At 36.6% G+C, this 22883-nt stretch overlaps 2 protein-coding genes and 1 long non-coding RNA gene across 3 annotated transcripts; 1 reads left to right on the top strand and 2 right to left on the bottom strand.

Annotated features, from left to right (window-relative positions):
* Positions 1–882: 882 nt before the first annotated feature.
* Positions 883–5990, bottom strand: LOC145736218 (uncharacterized). Its single transcript, XM_081990520.1, has 5 exons — positions 4495–5990; positions 3880–4009; positions 2911–3174; positions 2473–2709; positions 883–1277 (listed from the first exon to the last, which is right to left on the bottom strand). The coding sequence occupies exons 1-5, from the start codon at positions 5326–5328 to the stop codon at positions 883–885; spliced, it is 1860 nt and encodes a 619-aa protein (XP_081846646.1). The 5' UTR covers positions 5329–5990.
* cag (DNA-binding domain-containing protein cag) lies at positions 5460–6105 on the bottom strand. Its single transcript, XM_081990519.1, has 2 exons — positions 5978–6105; positions 5460–5913 (listed from the first exon to the last, which is right to left on the bottom strand). The coding sequence occupies exons 1-2, from the start codon at positions 6103–6105 to the stop codon at positions 5460–5462; spliced, it is 582 nt and encodes a 193-aa protein (XP_081846645.1).
* Positions 6106–7288: 1183 nt separating this feature from the next.
* Positions 7289–10659, top strand: LOC145736596 (uncharacterized). The gene is made up of 2 exons (XR_014180034.1): positions 7289–10075; positions 10132–10659. It is a non-coding gene; the product is annotated as an uncharacterized LOC145736596 (long non-coding RNA).
* Positions 10660–22883: the final 12224 nt, after the last annotated feature.

The raw sequence follows: 22883 nt of genomic DNA, 5'->3' as shown, positions 1-22883 counted from the left end.
AAAGGACACTTCTATTTAGTGAGATCATGGATATCACAGACTAATAGCCCCTTTCAAAGACTACTAACAATACTTAAAATTATAAATAACAAATAACATGAAAACATTACAACTAATAAATACTAGTCTAGTACATGGATGTGCCAAACAAATGAGCACGTTTTTGCACTACATTGGCCATGCTCTGCAGTGGGGCGCTAAGAGCTTTCAGCTGCCCTTCAAAGGCGACGTGCGAAGTGCGCGACAAAAACTGCGCAAAGCAGTCACCTAACTGAGTGGTGCAATAGTTTAGCAAGTTTTGATCTACTAAACAGGCCATAGACGATAGAGGTAATTCGCCTGGTGTAACCAACAGGGCCAATGTTAACTCGCTATCGCTGGACAGTATAGCCTGAATTATTTGACGGGCTTCACTGCTGGCGGATTCACTCTCCGCAGCTTCAGCGAGTATACATTGTATTGCCTGCTTATTGGAAATACCATAGGCGGTCGCGGTAAGGGACATACTCTTGAACCTAGATGACGCAGATATTTTCTTTAACATGGCATTGCTGTTAAACAGTCCCCTCGCCTCACTATAGCTGGGGTCTGTGGCAACTGCTAACAAATTGCGTTCAATCGGATCGTACATTGTCTCCATATCATTGATCCCGCCCAAGGAATGTGCTATTGCAATCCCAACACTGGCGGCATCGTATATCTTATGGTGTGTCACTCCCTTAGGACTATTCTTAATACGGGAGGTGTGGTCGGCATTCCACTTACGCCAAGCATTTTCTTTTTTTAGATATTTGATGGAAAAGGGTTGCGATCCTTCTACACCAAGCGGGTTATAATCAGTTGATCATGTCCCAAAATCATCATCCGTCTTATAAGGATCAGTTAAGACCCTACTGTCGAGCGCAACCATTCGCTTACTGAGTCTCTAATAGACACAGTAAGCGAATGGTTGCGCTCGATGCCATGCCAACTCGATATGTATTTGACTGCCTCCGACATGGGCTTAGGCAAAATAGGAGCACAATTAGCATTGTAGTGCAACCTAACAGCTGGATTTATCAACATTTTTGCCCATGCACGGTACAAGTCAGTACTGCTTTCACATTTCGAGTCTTGGCGCAACATAGACCAACTTTGGATGATATCCAATAACTTAGCCCTCTTCGGGTGCAGAAGCCAATCAGTGGTGGCCTTGTCCAAACAGTGCTGCTTATCGTCAGCTTGGAACTCACCATCTGGTCCTATAAAGGGGAACAACACGGCTCCTCCTGTATCAACTAAATTATCACAAGAGGTAAGCAATATCTTAACAAGATGACGTGTGTCCCACTGTTCTTGCTTTTCAGAACTACTAATTTTGGTATTAAGTAACATGAATAAACACAACCTAGAGAAAATTACCAATTTACGACTAGACTGATCAAAAGACATGAGTCGTAAGACAAACTTATTGCTGCCAATATTCTTTTAATAAATTACAAATATTATCGGTGCCCTGTTCAGCTGTAATTTGATCTAAAAAATAACCTTTTGCTGGTAGTGACTGCACAACCAACTGGACATGTGCTTCTGTCTCCTCTGAGAGCTCATTATCTTGTGGTATGACTGATCCTTTAGGAAAATTCCACGAAAGTGCATCAGCAACTACCAAATCCTTACCTGGGGTATAATATACTTTATAATCATAACGCATTAACATCATTCTAAACCTCTGTAATCTTGGAGATAATTCATCTAAAGGCTTTGTTTGTAAAATCTGTACCAAAGGTTTATGATCCGTTTCTAAAAAGACAGTTAAACCTGTAATGTATTCACTGAAATGATCACAAGTCCATGTCAAAGCTAAAGCTTCTTTTTCAATTTGAGCATAACGTTTTTCTGTTTCAGAAAGAAGACGAGAAGCATATGCCACTATTTCTTTATTATTTTCTGATGTACTTTGAATTAAACAAGCGCCTAAGCCAAAAGATGAAGAATCTGCTGAAATAGAAATTTGTTTTGAAGGATCAAAAAAAGACAAGCATGGCCTTGTCTGTAAATGTTCAATTATTTGCTTAAATGAGCTGCTTTGTGCTACATCCCAAACAAATGTAGAGTTTTTCTTTAAAAGTGATGTTATTGGTTCTAGAATTTCTGATCGTCGTGGCAAATATCCTAGCACTAAAATAACCCTTTCCCAGAAACTGCATAACTTCAGTTCTGTTTTTAGGTTCAGGAAATCTTTATATTATATTTATTCTCTCAGGGTCAATAGAAATTCCATTTTCAGATATCAGGTGTCCTAAGTATATTAGTCTTTTGACACCAAAACAACATTTTGACTTATTAAGGGTTATACCCTCTTGTTCTATTTGTTTTAAGACTTCAAACAATATTCTATCATGTTCCTCTTTGGTTGCACCCCTTTTCTCAATCGAATGGTTATTTCTGTTTTAAACGTTCCTACAGAGTTAAACAATTCCGGAAACGTACTTGTTATGTTTGTTATGTCCTGGGTTTCATTAAGGTTATGGACTTTACCTTCAGAACTTACACTGTTGCCAAATTGTATTAACTTTAAATCACTAATTGAAGTTCTACCTAATATTGGTTTTCCTAAACCATGAATCACAAAGATTTCCGTATGAATTTCCCCTGGCGACAATCTAAATGAATTCTTATCGCATCTTAATTTTGAAGCCACTATGTCGGCTACTTTAAGTTTGAACCCTGACGGACCAGTTATTATTTTACTAGTCAGAACAATAAACTCTCTTAAATTGTTTGGCACTAAGCTATAAGGAATACATGATACATCCGCTCTCGTATCTATTAAAAACTTACATTTAAATCCCAAAAAACTCACGAAAATGGGAACAACCCATTATTTTATTAGTGAACTATTTATTGACATTAATCCTAAATAATTACCTTCGTTACTCTCTCCAAACTCGTTATTTGACTCTAATTCTAAACTTCTAACCTTAGTCGATAAACAAACCTTAGCCCAATGTCCGATTTTGTTGCATTCTCTGCAAGTAGCATTTTTGGCTGGACATCTGAATTTCGCATGGGGTTGTAGGCCGCAAAATCTGCATCTACCATTCTCGGCGACTTCTATACCTCTAGTGGCTGAAGAGTGAGGAAACTCGGCAACAACGCGTTTCTGTCTGTCTTCTGGGGTGTTTGAACGTACTGTCAATATTTTTTTATGTTTGGTTTTATAGTTTTTACGTTTTGAGTTTATAAAATTTTATTTTTGATACATTTTTAATACTCACCTGTTTTATAATAAAACGTAGAATAATCGTTATTTTTGGTTTTAAAAGGAATAACAAATGAAACCCAATAAATATAACTCTTAACATTTATATATTCATTGAAATGCAAACTAATTATTCCCTATTTGATAGTAACACAGCAATATTATCCGTTTTAATCATTCCCTGCTCTCTATTGCCATGAACTTCAGGTGCATAATTTTCTTGTCCTATATCCTCAGAACATGGCTCCTCTTGAAATAGATCACCATTGTCTATACAGGCATTGTGTAAGACACAACAGGCAACTATAAATGAAGCCAATTTTCTGACAGAGTGATGTCCAGTTTCATCAACTGTCGAAACCGCCCTTTCAAAATACCGAATGTGTTTTCAATTCTCACTCTCGTAGCTGAGAATTTGTAATTATAGATTTTCTGACTTTGAGTTAAGTTCCCATAGTTCCTATAAGGAGTCAGAAGATTTTCCGATAATGGATAGGCACTATCCCCCAAAACATGGAATTGAGGACCTAAACTATTCACTTTGGCAGAAATAAATGACAGTCTAAAAATCCTCGCATCATGAATTTTTGATGGAACACCCGTAAATACATCTAGAAAACGAGGTTGGATATCACAAATTTCCTGTAGAGTCATGGACAGCATGTCATGCCTGTTGGTGTAAGTTGACCTCAGTTTGTTGGCTGGGGTCCTTATACTGATGATAGTTCGATCAATGCAGCCTACTACTCCAGGAAATCCAGATATCTGATTTGAAGTCATAGTAGATATTAGAACCACAGTATAGCTATATTGTGTTAGAACTCTTTATTACAATATAAGAATGATATACCTGTTCAAATTCTGTGGCTACTTGGTTCTTTTCTTCTTCCGTTTCAGGAAAACGTATAATATTGGGTGCAATTGAAAGCAGAAAATTAATCACCCGCCTTGTGATCACATGCAAAGTCGATAAACTAATATTGAACCGATCTCCAACACTTCTTAAAACAGTTTTATTCCCAGCAATCCTTCAATGAGCTTGAATAGTTAGTTATTTTATAGAGTACAAAATATAACATAAGGAACTAACCACAAGAATGAGAGAATATGCGTTTCTGCACTGTGCACTTTTGAACCATGACTCCTTTCGGAAAAAAATTGCTTTTCTTAAATAACATCACAAGCTTTTTGTATGTGGCTCTCGTTATACGAAAATGTTATTTTCAACTTAGTTGAAAATAGTGCGAAATTTCATTTTCCCAACAAACCTTTTTTGTGTGAGACCGAAGACCCAATAAACAAAGAAAAAATCCGTTTCTTTTAGTTTTTGTAGTCATTATTTCCATCAAAGGGACGTCGTTTTCTGCGGCCCACTGTAAACAAACGTTAAAACTTTTCACAGCATCTTCATTTGTAACCTTCACTGGAGCACTTTCTAAAACTTCGATGTCATCATCTGAGTTGTAGTTTTCATCCACGTCACCTAGACCTTCGCCTTGCGTTAATACTGCATTACCGTCAATCCAGGCGACAACGTCAGCTTCATTTATATCGGCATCGCCTATGTCCCGGAGCATTGCATGAACTTCGTCGATTTCTTCTGCTGATGAGCGAATTCTGTCTGTTAAAACGCTTAAAGGTAACAAATCATCTGGATCATCTTCATACTCATCTAGAGGCTTAACAATTTTCTTCCAGCATTTTTCCAAGGCAGTGGGTGGTACTTTTTCCCAAGCATTGTAAAGCAGGCACACAGCCATTTTCAAGTTTAGTTGTTTTAGACATTTAACCAGATCTTTTTCATTGTTAGTCAAAATTTCAGCTAGAAGGCTTTTACGGTAAAAAAGTTTAGTAAAGCAAATAGCATTTTGATCCATAGGTTGAATTAAGGCAGTGGTATTTGGGGGCAGAAACTTTGTCACAATTTTACCGTCGTCACTAGTAAGTTCATTTTCACTGCAGTGACTAGATGCATTATCGATTAATAACAGCGCTATTTCTAGCATGTTTTGGTCTCTCAGAAACTTTCCTACTTGTGGAACAAAGTTTTCATCACACCATTGTTTGAAAACCACTGCAGTCATCCAAGCGTTGGCAGTAGATTTATAAACGACAGGTAACACATTTTTGAAGGCTCTAGGGTTTTTCGATTTCCCGATTACTAAAAGTCTCAGTCTGTGACTGCCATCAGAATTACAACATGCTAAGTAATTCGCTAGTTACTTGTCTTTCTTCCTGGGGTGGATTTTTTCTTAGCGCTTACCAGCGTTTGCTCCGGAAGCAACTTCCAGAATAAGCCTGATTCATCAGCATTGTAAATCTGAGACGGCTGTAAGCCGAGAGATTTTATCGTTCGATCCAGTTCATCGATGTATGGCTGCACAGCAGCATTGTCACTGGATAACTTTTCACCGCAGATTATAAGGCGCCGGATACCGTACCTCTTTCGGAAGTTTGCAATCCAACCTCTGCTTGCACTAAAATTTTCATTGCCATAATATTTTACGTAGAGTTGCTTAGCTTTTGCTGCTAAAAAATCGGAAGAAATAGGAACGTGCCGATTTCTGAGATCTAAGAACCACGAGTGCAATTTACTCTCCATCTTCAGATACTCTGCTTGCCTTAGGGTTTTCCTTCTTCCTGGACCGGAAACACATTGTAAAAGATGTCTGCAATAAACGTAAAGTAATAAATAGGTTTTTTTTTTTTTCCGTTTGATGCATTTGTATTTACCCTTTTATTTTATCCACACCGTACTTAAGGGCTAAGGCTTTCCCACTAGTTCCCTTGTTTAATTCATCAATGATACTAGACTTTTCTTTGAGAGATAACGTTTTATGATTACGTTTATGAGGTGCCATCCTCACTCTGCACTTGCTCTTGAGATTACTGAAGGCGTAATGCGATAAACACGTTTCAACTGGTTATGCAACCTTTGCGTATATGACGCTTTTTTCCGTCCGGATTACCAGAACAACGAAAATCCGGACTACAACGTACTAAATGGCAAGAAATAGACCATCCGGATTACCGCAGGTTCGGATTATCGCGACACTACTGTATTTCTTAAGGTGGTTTCTCTTTTATCTTCTCTTTTTTTTTCTTTCGTTGCTCCGTCGAATAATTCGGAGCTGCCGAGAGCGATCGCAATTCGATTTTCGAGCACGTTCAGTCCAAGCCGAACGTACAGCTCGCAAACGGATTGATCGACATATCCAGGTCAAACACGGCGATCCCGAGTAGAGCGATCTCCGATTGCCCGAGAGCAACAGGCCGAAAACGCTATAATAGATCAATATGGACCAGAAAAATGGCTAGAAGCTTGCCAAGAAATCGAACGTGACGCGGGAAAAACTTTCTACATAAAAAAAACTTTATTGGCACAATCATCGAAAACGGTACTGAACTAGATACAGACAAAGACAAAGCAGACGCATTTGCCAGACATTTTCAAAGAGCTTTCGCAATTTCAACAAACTCTAATTTCGATGATCAGAACTGGACTAGAATAATTGATTGGTACGACAACTACATCAACAACGACTTATACTTAAACGAAAAACACAGCACCCCGAAAAGACAATATAAAAAATAAAATTTTGAAAAACAACTCCACCAAGGCACAAAATTTACTTAACATATTCAATAAATGCATAAAAAATAACATAATACCAGAGACTTGGAATAATAATACCCATTCCAAAAACGGGACTAAACAACACACAAGTACAAAACTTTAGACCCATTACACTACTTCCTGTACTAAGCAAAATGTTTGAAAATATTGTTTCAATTTAACTCAACAATTAATAAATTGATTTACACTTCAAAACACTCCGTACAATAATTAATTCAGCTACTAAAAACACTACTATAATTCCACAATTATTCCACTATTTAAACTTTACCGCGTTTCCAAATTCACTACTCCCACCGTCGAGACCGCTTATTTTATATTCGGTAAAACCACGTTCTAGAACCACTCTGAAACGCTTCGCAATTTGCGTCGAACACCGAAGATGCTTCTCGCTGTATCGCTATCTAACTGTGGCCTACTTTAACACGCGCCCGACCAGATATTGCGGCGCATCGATTCCATCCCGAATCGAGTGCTCGTTCAGAAGTATCGAGCATAGTAGGCCCAAACCGTAACAATATTATAAAGAATAGACTACAACACTTAATTAGACAACACATACCGCCATACCAACTCGGTTTTAAACCTAAGCACTCAACTGTTCACCCCTTGTTCATACTAACTAACAACATTCAAACTACGCATCTTGAAAACAAGAAATCAGCATGTCTCTTTATGGACATCAATAAAGCATTTGACAGCGTTTGGCACAAAGGACTACTATACAAACTACACAAACTGAACAAACCTAAATACTTAGTCCACAGTATTAGGAACTTATTATATGACTGACGGTACTGCACTCATAGTTCATGCGAAAACTACGGCAAAAGCTATAGAGGAGCTTCAGACATTAACAGACAACACGACGGCATGGTTCTACAAATGGAGATTAACACCAAACTCCACGAAAAACAACTACTCTTACCAAATCACAAAATAAAAGACAACTCCCCCACAATAACAACAGACGGTAACGTAACTACACCAAGACTAAAACTAAAATTTACAAAACATGCACAAAACGTGAGAACTGAAATTATTAAACGAACTAAACATTCCAGAGCTCTTACGTACAAGAACAGAAGTATAAGCACAAAAACTGCAACTAAAATATACAAATTTATTTGCCGACCTCTACTCGACTACGGACACGTACTAGGAGTTAATGCGATCAGCAAAACAAAAAAACACATACAAACTACAGAACAAATTGCACTTAGACTAATAACCAAGATTAGACACCCTCGAAACCCGCTACATAATCCATCTAACGAATTACTCTACAAACGGACACAAATGACAAAAATAACAGAACGATTAACGAAACTAGAGACAAAATGGAAAGGCAACCCCCACAACTGGACAATAATAAACCCCCTCTCCCTCACAAGACCATCTAGACAATCTCGCTACGCCTTTCCCCAATATACTCTGTTGGAGCATTTTACCTAAAAAACGGACTAACTGTTAATTTTAACCTTTTTTTGTAAAACATTTTTTTTTAACATATAAATATTTATGTAAATACATTAAGCTTTATTTCTGTTACATTGGCAGAAAGACCATTGTAGGTCGATAGCCGTTTTCCTCGGAAATAAGGACTGTTTATATATAAAAAAAAGACAAAAGAACAAAAAGACAAAGTTTAAAGATTATTTATATTTTTTATATATACAGGGTGTCTAAAAAGTCTGGAATATTGCAAATATCTCGAAAACTGCTGATTTTATTTTTCTCAAAATTTGCGTCTTGTTAAAGTAAATAACAGCGCATCACGTGAGGGTGAAATGAGGTTCGCAAGTATACAGGGTCAGTCACAAAGTATACCAACTTTCTTAATTCAAACCTAACACACTGTATATTACTTCAGATTTTAAGAGTAGGGGACACCGGTGTCGATTGTAACAGGTGTCGAAAGTAACACGACCGATAACACTGCCATCTTTTTCAATTATATTGAAATGCGCGGGTGAGGCAAAGCAGAAAGCAATCCGGCTGTGTGGTATTTAGTTTAAATTCATCCCGCATGCGCACTGCTCGTTTTGTAGACAAAAGTTTATAAACTAAAGATTTTAAGAGTACTCATAAAGGCCAATTCAACGATATACGATTTTTTTTTTTTTTTTTTTTTATTCACCAATTTGCTTACACAAGATTGAGTTATTGCAACACGATTTGGGTAACGCTGATTAAACAAATCACATACTTCCTGCTGCGTTCTCTTACGGTCGCCATATCCCACCATACTTAAGATGTCAGTCTTTTCCTTCTCACTCAAAAACACAATTTTAAGTAATAGGAAAATTTGCCAATTAATTTAACATTATATTGACGTTCGCTGTCATTGTTACACCTATCATTGTTATAGGTAGGTACAAAAAAAAAAAAAAAAAAAAAATTGTATATCGTTGAATTGGCCTTTATGAGTAGGGGAGACCGGTGTCAATTGTAACAAAATTTACATTTCCACTTTTCTTTAGTTAACCTTACTTTTTGAAAAGTTGAATTTACTTTTTTCAGAATGTGTACTAAGTTGAGTTTAGTTTTTCGGAATTTAATCTTCTGATAATTCTGCTATTACAAAACTAGACGACTTGTTACCTACACTTCGACAACTGTTACAACTGCCACCAATCTGGTGTCAATAGTAACAAGGGCGGTGTTAATTGTAACGACCATATCTACAATGATGCAAGAAGTTAAGAAAGCTTCATAAAAAAACAGTCGAATTGAAAATCAATTTATTTTTGATATACAATACAAAAACATATACCAGGTGTCCAAGAGCACCCTGGACATAGGAGATTAACATGGGAAAATGGTTTTGATTTTTTTGCGCCTGTACGGTTCATTTAATGGAGAAACGCTTTAGATAAAAGTTGTAGTGCACATTTTCGGCTATCAACTTGTAATTTTTTCATTACCGTAGATTTGACCATTAAGACGAAAAACGGATCTAAAATTCGGAAATTTTAAATCTCCCGCCAAGCGGTCGTTAAGGAAAGTTTATATCCGGTCGTGCTACCAACCTTTCAAAATCATAACAAATCGTTGTCAAGTCATTCTGTAATCAAAACATTCAAAACAAGTTTATTTAGTAATAATTTTGAGTTACTACCCACATACTGCGAAGAAAATACAAATAAATCGTGATAAAAACACTTTATCAGTAGCCACAGCCCAAAACTCTGGTAAGTTGCATTCATAACCTCATTCAATGTCTCTACTAAACCTATTTACTTTGTAGCAAAATTCTTAAAGAAAACACTGGTTTTGCTTGCAAATATTTAATGAGGATAACCGAATCACCTATCTCAAGCCTCTTCATAACACTACCAAACGATTTAAAGTGATGAAAACAGTGGACAATGAAGATCTTTGAAGATAAGTTTCCTACTGTACAGGGACAACAACAAAGGGGCCAAATACTTCCTTCAAAAGTGGTGTGATTTAGTTTCAATGTGCTTAACTTCATGGACTATCATCAGCGAGGGTCTTCACCAGTGTTGCAACTAAAACTGTGAAATGTGAATAATCTTAAACTGGCTATAAAACCTCTGAGAAACCCCTTCTAAGAAGAGAATATGGACTTACACAGTCAAATTATCAGTCAGGTGACAAAACTTTTTGTATATGGGTAGGTATTGTCGAAAAACCAACTTTTCAATTGAGCTATCTACATGAGCTGTTCTATTCTAGGTTTAGGTATTAACATTATAATTGTGTTCTTTTTTCCACACACTCAATTGTTCCAAATAAAACTTTGTACACTGAACGTTTGTATTAATTATTTATTCACAGTTCAAGGTACAGTATACATTTTCTTCAAGTGAAAAGCTACATAGGTACAATAGGTGGCAAAGAAAACTGGTCTTACCACATAAACAGTGATTGTTCCACAGATTGAGTGTGAGTGGGTGAACCTGTCACCATACAAGCTATGCTAAAAACAACTTTGTCTTACTAACCTAATGTTTGTTTGGATAATAGTGGAGTTCCAAATTAGCAAAGGTAGGTGAAATGTAGTGATTGAAAGTCTCTAAAGGGAAACAATTTGCTTCTAATTCAATACACCATTTCACAGGACATACCTTTACTAATCAAATGTGAACTCGAGTTACACATTACTTGCAAATAAACTATTTTTGGTTAGTAGACATTTTACAAGTATCCTTGTAGGTGAATGATGTTCAAGTTAACTAATGGAGCTAATTAAATATCAGTACTTACCTTACCCTGTAGAGATGGGAAAAAACATTGACAATCAGTTATAAAAAATGCCTTTTTACTAACATCATACAATGTAAAACCACTTAAAAACTATGGTGTGTTGATAACACTACAAAACAGAAGGATACAATAAAACTATCAGTCACATAGGTCACTAAATTGCACCACTTTTGAGGGAAGTATTTACCCTCTTTTGTGGTCCCTGTATAGTAAAGCAACTTATCTTCAAACATCTGCAGGCCTTCCTAGTCCATTGTTTTTATCACTTTAAATCGTTTGGTAGTGTTATGAAGAGGCTTGAGATAGGTGATTCGGTCATCCTCATTAAATATTTGCAAGTAAAACCAGTGTTTTCTTAAAGAATTTTGCTACAAAGTAAATAAGTTTAGTAGAGACATTGAATGAGGTTATGAACGCAACTTACCAGATTTTTGGACTGTGGCTCCTGATAAAGTGTTTTTATCATGATTTATTTGTATTTTCTTCGCAGTATGTGGGTAGTAACTCAAAATTATTACTAAATAAACTTGTTTTGAATGTTTTGATTACAGAATGACTGACAACGATTTGTTATGATTTTGAAAGGTTGGTAGCACGACCGGATATAAACTTTCCTTAACGACCGCTTGGCGGGAGATGTAAAATTTCCGAATTTTAGATCCGTTTTTCGTCTTAATGGTCAAATCTACGGTGTTGAAAAAATTACAAGTAGATAGCCGAAAATGTGCTCTACAACTTTTATCTAAAGCGTTTTTCCATTAAATGAACCGTACAGGCGCAAAAAAATCAAAACCATTTTCCCATGTTAATCTCCTATGTCCAGGGTGCTCTTGGACACCTGGTATATTTTATTTCAAAGCGAGATAATAATAACAAAATCAGCTACTTTTTTAAACAATAATAAAAATTTTGGTTTTGTTATTCGTCATCAGAAATACAGTTTATGCAAACGTAAAATAGGCTTTTGTTTGCGCAGTTTAAATGTGCCCATTCTTTACATGTTCTGCATTGTATCCAATCCTCGGTGCTCGCACAATACGGTCCAGAACACACTAAGCAGAAAGTCTCATCATCCGAAGAATAATTTTCTAATGGCTTTTTTTTAATTTTTTTCACTCGTTTGCCCGTAACTTTATCACTTTTGAAACCTGCGGAGTTTTTTGTGTCCTTTTGTCCAATTTTGCGTTTTACTGGAACTTTTTTCTTAAAATGTAGTTCTTCAATTAAGATCTTCTCTGGAGTATCGGTCAATATTGCAGTTTTAAGTTTCCTTCGTCCCCCTTTCCTGGATTTAGAGACATCTGCTTTAGGTAATGGTTTCAGAATATCAGGTGTAATGAATGCTTTGGGTTGTGATTGTGATGGAGTAATGTCCGTGGCCGTCGATGGTCCTGGTTGAGGCGAAGGAGTAGTGTCTCTGGCTGTCGATGGTCCTGGTTGACTTTCATTTAAGTTGGCAGGTTCAACTACTGGTGGTGATTTTATTTGGTATTCATGCTCGTTATCTAGTGGTCTATCGGTTACTGTAGACGGTAGAAAATCACAATCTTGGAATATTTCACGATTAAAAGGCCAAAGAGGAACGGCCAGAGAGGACACGAATTAAGGGCTCCCGGAGAACAAGACTCAGCTGGGCAGCATTCGGTAGGCTAGGCTACATTCTAAAATCCCAAAGTATCCCAATCAACCTTAAGCGGAAAGTCTATGAGGCCTGCATTTTACCCGTCACAACATACGGACTGGAGACTATGACACTTACAGAGAGAAGTGCAGAGAGGCTCAGAACAACTCAAAGAGCCATGGAGCGCGCCATGCTTGGAATCAGCCTCAGAGATCGAATAAGAAACGAAGAGATCCGAAAAAGAACAAGGGTAACCGATGTTATGAGAAGAGCAGCCGAACTAAAGTGGCGATGGGCGGGTCATGTTGCAAGGCAGGATCCATCTAGATGGACTAATAAAATAATGCAGTGGCGCCCAAGAGCCACAAAAAGAAATGCAGGGAGACCCCCGAAGCGATGGCGGGATGACATCCAGAAGATAGCAGGAAGAAACTGGTTTCAAACTGCCCTGGATAGACGGACATGGAAATCATTGGAAGAGGCCTACATTCAGGAGTGGATGGACATAGGCTAAAGAAGAAGAAGAAGAAAGAAGAAAAGGCCAAATGCCGGTGCAAGAGAAACTAGCTAGAATATTTGATGGCGTAGTAGCTAAAGGAAGTGATGCTCTAACAATTGAAGGTAAATCATAGATGGTCATGCGCTTCCCTGGGTTATTCTTCATCCATTGATCTGCAGAGTTATTAAAATACTTCTTAAAAGGACCATATACTCCTCGATCTAGTGGTTGGAGTCGGTGGGAGGTGTGTGGGGGACGACAATAATGTAATAAAATTAGCTCTGCAATAATCTATCAAGGAAATGGATACATGTGAAGAGTGATTGTCCAATAAAACTAAAACTTTATTAGTCTCGCTGGATTTAACGTGTTTCACAAAGTGTTTCATAAATTCCAGAAACTCCTTCTCTTGCATCCATCCTGACTTATTTCCTACCCCTATGCATCCAATAGGCCCATCCCTAATAAAATGATCCTTGAAATGTAACCGGGGAAATATAAACATTGGCGGAACTGCGTTACCAACTGCGTTTACAGCCACACACAGCGTAACCAGTGTTCCACGTTCTTGAGATGCCACTGATCTTACTTGTTTGGTCCCCTTTTTAGCTATTACCTTGGTTGGCTTTTGAACCGTGGACACACCAGTCTCGTCAATATTGTAGATATTTTGTGGTTCAAAACTATGTCTCTCCAATACAGTTGCCAGTTTATTAAAAAAGTTGGAAACGTTTTCTCTATTGAAATTCATGGCTCGTGCAAGGCTAGTTGCTTGGGGGGTGCGAAGTGTTAAACGAGAATTTCTTCTCAGGAAAGCTGCAAGCCAATCTTCACTAGCCTGTTCTACCTCATTCCATTTTTGAGGATAGTTAAGCCGGTTAGCAGATGCAAACTGAAACGCTAGTTTACGAAGGTCCTTGGTAGTGAGCCCAAAGTACAAATCGACCGTTTTTTCACAGTATTTGACTAGCTGTAATTCCTGCTCAGCAGTAAACACCCTATTGTGAGGGTTGTATCCCACATTAGGCTGTAAATTGTTACGTAGAGCATTCACGAAGCGATTTAAAGAAACATGGCACATTCCATAATCCTTAGCTACTTTTCTAACAGATTGTTCATTATCAATCACCTTTCTTGCTGCTTCTTCATAAATAATTTTAGGTATCAGTCCCCTTTCCGTCTTTCTTGGTCTAGGTTTTACCATTTTTCAATGTGCTGTATAAACAAGAAAATTAATTTGTAACGCGTAGGTGTCGATTGTAACACGTTACAATCGACACCGTAGCATTTGTTACTACCGACACCTCATAACCTTAAACGATATCGTTTACGTTTCTGTATTGTTTGGGCAAAACAACGAACCCACTATCCACCAAAAATAAAGCAAAAACTACACTAAAACCTACCCTTACCTTGAAAGACTGCCAATCTAAACACTTCGAGCTTCAACAAACAATTTGTGTCGACACGTTTATTTACTTTTTCGGCAGTTTATAAACTTTTGTCTACAAAAGGAGCAGTGCGCATGCGGGATGAATTTAAACTAAATACCACACAGCCGGATTGCTTTCTGCTTTGCCTCACCCGCGCATTTCAATATAATTGAACAAGATGACAGTGTTATCGGTCGTGTTACTTTCGACACCTGTTACAGTCGACACCGGTCTCCCCTACTCTTAAAATCTGAAGTAATATACAGTGTGTTAGGTTTGAATTAAGAAAGTTGGTATACTTTGTGACTGACCCTGTATACTTGCGAACCTCCTTTCACCCTCACGTCATGCGCTGTTATTTACTTTAACACGACGCAAATTTTGAGAAAAATAAAATCAGCAGTTTTCGAGATATTTGCAATATTCCAGACTTTTTAGACACCCTGTATATATAAATATAAACTTTTGTATTTAAGATTTTTTTGTATTTCTCAAAATAAATGAGATAATGAACTCTACTTTATTATTGACTCACCTGTACAAAGTGATTGGTTTTATTTTGCACCCAACCTTAACCCTCCGTTACCCGATCCAAATTCTCATACACGAATACCCGCGTGGAATCCAACAGACCCCAAAGTGTAAATTGCTGCGCTATCGGATTTTTTAAATTTATTTTGTAGTACTTTTGGGTAATAAAAGAAAACACTTGTTTATTCCACATTCATAAACATTATTTATCACATTATACGTATATTTATTATTTGCATTTAAACTTAAACTAACAGAAAACGACTTAGCACGTTTAGTTCTCTTTTAGAAGAACAAGTGTTGCAAATATAGTTGGAATGTTCTAAGCCAATATACTTATGGCATTCTAGACATTGATACTTTGTTTTGCGATTTTTTTTTCGCAGAAAAAGCATCTTTTTCTGATATTTTCTGTAATTTCCACCAAATGTTCCTCGTTTTTTCCTGACCTTGGTGTATTCGAATTTGCATCAAATGCCATTTCGGCAGTACGTTTTCGGACTTCCTTAGGTAAAATGTTTACTTGGGACCTATTTTGAATATGTTCACGAGTTAATTCCAATGCCAAATATTTTATGAAATGTCTTCGATGTTTAATTTCTTCGTTATGATTATCCTCGTATACTACGTAAGCGTTAATTCCTGCTATATTGAGTAATGTATAAAAAACTGCCATTGGCCATCTGTTTGTGTTTTTAGAAACCGAATTTGTAGCGCAAAGCTTATCGACGACATCAACGCCAGATTTTGTCTCATTATAAAAAGTAACAAATTTCAGGTTTCAGTTTCTCCGTTACCCGTTGTTGGATCTATCCTTGAGTCGTGTTGCATAGTGGAGAGTAAAAGTACATTTTTTAATACATCATTAAGGGATTTCGGTTTTGAACCGACACAAAACTAAGAGCAAGTTGTGTTTTGTTTTTTCGTACAGTACCTACGTAGGTAAGCTTGTAGTTTTTTTAGCAAATCAGTCACTAACTCATGGCTTGTAAACCAGTTGTCTCCGGTTAGGTTTCTTCCGCTTCTTCCTTTCGCTTCTTTCCGCTCTTGCTTTCGGTTCTTTCGCTTCTTTTGATGGGTTCGCATAGTCTCTTTACTGCTGAAATCGAGCTATTATCGATTTAGAAAGGCCCGTCTGGTTGCTTTCCTACATATATTTCAAAATTTAGCGTATAAAACACTTTCGAATCAGCAAGGGAAATCATTTTATTTACAACCATATATGTAATGCTGTCATTACTAACGTCATTGAAGGTTAGGAAGTATCATATTGCGCACCTCTACTTCCCGCCCTCATTTCCCGCCCTCTAAAATTGTGATTGTTAATATTTAAAAAAAAAAAATGATGATTGAATCAAATTTTTTAAATGTCAGATAAAGTCGGATCGATATTCAGTTCGAAAATAATAAATTGAGAAAAAATGTCCTGGATTACAACTCGAATTGTATGCATTCTAACGGTTATAATGCCTATAATACATTACAATACTAAAATTAACATGATCTAAACTAAAACAAACTACTTATTGAAATTAATGGTTACATTTGAATTATTATAAGTGTTTATAGAAATATTTAGGCCAGTACCAGCACTGGCGTCTCCAACAGTTGTCTCTTTGGTCAACAAATTAATTTGCTGCTGAATGACTGAGGTTTGTGAACTACTTGCAACAGCTTCAGAAGACATGGCACGTTGGGACAGCATAACGGCAGTTTTGGTTTTATTCTCCATTGAGCTATCCACATAACCTTCTGCCACAGTACTAGATTTCCAACCTCCCAGCCTTTTTAATTGGAGTACATTTGCTCCACTGTTGCCAAGTAACGTAGCTGCGGTTCTTCTTAGAGCGTGGCCTGTAAAGCCTCTCGAGTTCTCTAAATTCAAAAAAGTAGCAATTTTTTGGGAATAATTAGCTATTGTATTGTGCCCAATTTCTTGCTATTCCTCCTCTAAGCTGAACAAAAAGTCTATCGATTTCTATGTTTTCTCTCAAATTTATGTAGTCTCGAACGATCTTCACCCATATTGGATCAGTAATGAGAAATGATCTACTTGTATGTGTTTTGGAATCTGGAATCTCAACCGAAATTTTTTCTTCAAAAAAAATAACATGCAACATTTTCATTTTCACTAATTCGTCCGTCCGACAAGCTCCAGTTATATAGCATACCTATTTAAAGATCACAAATATCTTACCTTTATCGGTAGAAGATTATTTGAAGCTTTGTTTAAAAAATCCTCTATATTTTTCCTAGAAAATACGTTCGATTTTTTGGGCCTGAAGCCCACATTTTGACGTTTTAGAAATTCCAGCAGTTTCCCATGTTTTGAAATATCAGTTTTTTCTTCAATTTGTAGCATCGTTCGTATCATACTGTACAGGGTGCTGGATTGAATTTTGACCACCCCCTTAACTTTCTTAATTTTGATTTTAGCAAAAAACGTTAAATACAAAACTAGTAGATATTTAGGTCTACTTTATTTTTAGATAAACAGTTATTATACAGGGTGTCCTAAATTTTAGTGACGAACCAAACTTATGTTTTTTTAAACACAATGACCAACTTTTTATCCGATATTTGCATTCTACGTCAAATTTTAGGGATTGATGTAAAATTTCTGTATCGATATTCAACTGTTTCCGCAGCATCTGTTACTTTAACAATGTTTCCTCGACTATGTGATTAAGGGTTAATTTAGTTGCTCAAATTTGGGGCAGCCTGTATAATAACTGTTTATCTAAGAGTAAAAGTAGACCCAAATATCCCAACCCAAACTGTTGCTACAACTGGTTTTTTTACTAAAATCAAAAATGCGGAAGTTAAGGGGGTGGTTAAAATTCAATCAATCAAGGACGCTGCTGCGAAAACATTTGAATATCGATACAGACATTTTACATCAATTAGGCCTAGAATTTGACGTAGAATTAAAATATCGATTAAAAAGTTGGTCATTGTATTTAAAAAAGACATGTTTGGTTTGCTACTTAAATTTGGGACACCCTGTATAATAACTCTTTATCTAAGAGTAAAGTAGACCTAAATATCTACTAGTTTTGTATTTAACGTTTTTTGCTAAAATCAAAATTAAAGAAGTTAAGAGGGTGGTCAAAATTCAATCAATCAAGGACGCTGCTGCGGAAACAGTTGAATATCGATACAGACATTTTACATCAATTAGGCCTAGAATTTGACGTAGAATTCAAATATCGGATAAAAAGTTAGTCATTCTATTTAAAAAAACATAAGTTTGGTTCGTTACTCAAATTTGGGACACCCTATATAATCAGAAGATCAAACGAACTTACCTGTGATGTTCGATCTTGATTATATGAGGCCTCGTCGAAGTAAATAAGTAAGATATGTAGTACCCCCGCTTATGCGATATCGATCACAAATTTCAAAGCAAACCCAGTCAACCCATCCCCACTGCCGACCACCCCGCGCTGCCGTCAACCCTCAGTCATATTTTAAAGTTGGATTGTTGCAACTAAATAAGGGCCTTGGGTTGGGTAGGGACCTTATTTACTTCGACGAGGCCTCATATAATCAAGATCGAACATCACAGGTAAGTTCGTTTGATCTTCTGATTATATTCGGCCTCGTCTCGTAAATAAGTAAGATATGTAGATATTTAAAGATCAATTTAGGTGCAACAAACAAAACCATTAAGTAACTAATTGAGGTTTATTACTTTAACCAATTATATAATGTATGAAACACAGAAAACATAACAACAACACAACCAAAAGCTTACATACCTATAGCATAACATTGCAACCAAATAAGAATAAATACATATGCAAGAAACTAACAACTTAACAAGTTAGGACCGTTTCAGCAAAAGAAACAGCCGCATTTAAAGGCCTATTATACACAGTTGCAAACATTTTGGAGTCTTTTGACCAACCGGCAGCTAGCCTGATAGAATCAAAATTTAGACCTTTTCTGGCCGCAGCTGATGTGGACGCGTGTCTGGTACTGTATGCGGAAAACTTTTGCACGTTAATACCACTTTTACCCAGTATTACTTTGATCCAGCGGCTAAGCGTTTGAGTGGAAACTTTTTTATGAGGTGGTTTTGTCGAAATAAACAAACTTTGTTCGATTCCTCTAAGGTTTTTAGTTTTTTCCAGATATGCAAATAACGCGCGTGCCACACAAATATCTGGATCCGAATCAAGAAAGGGTAGTCGAAGAAAAGGCTGAGACCTTGACCTTGCCGACGTTTTTACTTAAATGAAGATATCATAGATATAGAGTGTTTTATTCACAATAATAAAATAACATATTTGCTACATATTCCAATTACCCGTAAAGAACAATTCGAATTGTATCATTTATATTCAACACCAATTTTGAAGGAAAGTCGGTTCAAGGCAATTTTACCGCGGAATAAATTTCTAATAAAATCTAAATTCCACTTTGCATATCAAACTCAAAGCTGTGAAAAGATCTCGTCACAACAATACTTCTGTAATAGTAAAGACTTGACAGAAATAGACGAGAAGAATTCTCCCTGCGCGGTGTGCCTGTTGTCCCAAATTAGAGAATGTTCTGGTTGTCAACCAATCGAAATCCCGATCGAAGAACCAATTGTTAATCACCTCTCTAATTCACACCAGTGGTTGATCGTCAGTCCAAAGAAACAAAAGGTCAAATTGCAATGTCCAACACAAATTGAAGCATTGAACCTTTTTGGTACCTACATTTTTAACATTCCTAGAGGCTGCAAATTCTCAATAAATGATCAGTTCATCGTCACGGACGAAAAAACTTCAAATGCCAGCATGTCGATACTGTTTCCGGATTTTGGTGAATTACCCAATTTGATGTCTTCTTTACAACTAGACTTTAAGTTGAACGACCTGAAATTGGATGGACTTCAGGAGCTTCGAACACAAATACTATCTGCAAAGCCACCCAGCATAGTGCCAATCGGAGTATCCAAAAATCCTTCAGTTTGCACCATCTTAATTTATGGCTTTCTAATATCCACCATTGCATATTCCTGCTATAGAAAATTTGGTCAAACCCTGTGCCATAGAAGACCAACGAATGCTACTCCTGAAGAACCGCCTATTCAACTTCCCAGTACCATACAGTTGAATCTAAGGGATGGAGGAGTTATGTAACGGTCCTGTACGAATTCCGCTGAATAAGCCAGATGCTGACAAATGCACTTATATTGAACAAAACCATTTTTATGTTAATTATTAAGTGACCTCATTTTTAGCTCTAAGACTAGTTAGATGTTAGATTAACCACAATAAACGTAATTAGTAAATTTTAGTTGTTTTTAAAAACGGTCTTGCCATATCGAAATAGTTAACTCAGTCCATAGAGTTCATTTTGAAGAGCTGATTTTAATTTTTTTCGATTTTTTTAAGTAAAAGTTGTGGGACCTATAATTTTAAAAAGTGTTTTTGACATATGTTTAAAAACAATTGAATATCAGTATGGACTATGTTGTATACCAGGTGTCCAAGAGCACCCTGGACATAGGAGATTAACATGGGAAAACGGTTTTGATTTTTTTGTTGAGCAAAAAAGTTGTAGAGCACATTTTCGGCTATCAACTTGTAATTTTTTCAATACTGTAGATTCGACCATTAAGACGCAAAACAGCTTTAAAATTCGGAAATTTTAAATCTCGCGCCAAGCGGTCGTTAAGGAAAATTTATATCCGGCCGTGCTACCAACCTTTCAAAATTATAACAAATCGCCGTCAATCATTCTGTAATCAAAACAATTCAAAACAAGTTTATTAAGTAATAATGTTGAGTTACTACCCACAAAATGCAAAGAAAATAAAAATAAATCGTGATAAAAATACTTTATTAGTAGCCACAGGCCACAGCCCAAAAATCTGGTCAGTTGCATTTATAACCTCATTCAATGACTCTACTCAACTTATTTACTTTGTAGCAAAGTTCTTTAAGAAAACACTGGTTTTGCTTGCAAATATTTAATGAGGACGACCGAATCACCTATCTCAAGCCACTTCATAGCACTTCAAACGATTTAAAGTGATGAAAACAGTGGACAATGAAGCCAGATCTTTGAAGATAGGTTTCCTACTGTACAGGAACAACAACAAAAGGGCCAAATATTTTCCTCAAAAATGATGTGATTTAGCTTCAATGTGCTTAATTTCATGGACTATCATCAGCGAGGGTCTTTATCAGTGTTGCAACTAAAACTTAAAATGATTCAGTGTTGATATCTGACTTAAATCTCACAATTTGATGTGCCTGTGAATAATCTTAAACTGGCTATAAAACTTCTGAGAAACCCCTTTATAGGAACAGAATATGGACTTATACGGTCAAATTATCAGTCAGGTGATAAAAGTTTTTGTATATGGGTAGGTATTGTCAGAAAACCAACTTTTCAGTTGAGCTATTTACATGAGCTGTTCTATTCTAGGTTTAGGTATTAACATTATAATTGTGTTCTTTTTTCCACACACTCAATTGTTCCAAATAAAACTTTGGACACTGAACGTTTGTATTAATTATTTATTCACAGTTCAAGGTACAGTATACATTTTCTTCAAGTGAAAAGCATATAGGTACAATAGATGGCAAAGAAAACTGGTGTTACCACATAAACAGTGATTGTTCCACAGATTGAGTGTGAGTGGGTGAACCTTTTACCATACAAGCTATGCTAAAAACAACTTTGTCTTACTAACCTAATGTTTGTTTGGATAATAGTGGAGTTCCAAATTAGCAAAGGTAGGTGAAATGTAGTGATTGAAAGTCTCTAAAGAGAAACAACTTGCTTCTAATTCAATACACAATTTCACAGGACATACCTTTACTAATCAAATGTGAACTCGAGTTACACATTACTTGCAAATAAACTATTTTTGGTTAGTAGACAATTTACAAGTATCCTTGTAGGTGAATGATGTTCAAGTTAACTAATAGAGCTAATTGCTTACCTTACCCTGTAGAACTAGGGTAAAAACATTGACAATCAGTTATAAAAAATGCCTTTTTATTATCATCATACAATAAGACCGCTTGGCGCGAGTTTTAAAATTTCCGAATTTTAGATCCGTTTTTCGTCTTAATGGTCAAATCTACGGTATTGAAAAAATTACAAGTTGATAGCCGAAAATGTGCTCTACAACTTTTATCTAAAGCGTTTTTCCATTAAATGAACGGTACAGGCGCAAAAAAATCAAAACCATTTTCCCATCTTAATCTCCTATGTCCAGGGTGCTCTTGGAAACCTGGTATAATTATATATCCGACAAAAACCGAAAAAGTCTATGTTGAGGTTACGTGGAATTGCTAGATGATTTTAGAAGGACCACTCTGAACTTAACTTTTCAGAGGAACTTGTTATGTATCGAGAAAACGAAACACTGCGACAAAAGTGGTTTTACTAGCTAATTTTATTTTTGGTAATTATGGACAAAACGTGGTTATTAGCCAGAAACGTGAGCAAAAACAAAGCGTGCAAAAGCAAAAGTGATTTCAACAAAATTGTCATTCTTAACCCCACTTTTCTGTCTTTTTTCATTTTTTGTCTGTCCGAATTCAATTCACGGGTGACAGAGCCGAGATGCCACATCTACCCTCGCACGCCGCGTTGCCACATTGCGAAATGCACTCAACTCACAACATACCGCCTCCCGTTGAAAAGTTGTGCTTTTCAAAACAAGCACAGAT

The sequence above is a fragment of the Ips typographus genome, linkage group LG12, assembly GCF_016097725.1.
Source record: "Ips typographus isolate SLU linkage group LG12, UJ_Ityp_2.0, whole genome shotgun sequence".
In the NCBI taxonomy this organism is placed as follows: Eukaryota; Metazoa; Arthropoda; class Insecta; order Coleoptera; family Curculionidae; genus Ips; species Ips typographus.
This window is presented reverse-complemented; position numbering and strand designations above follow the sequence as displayed.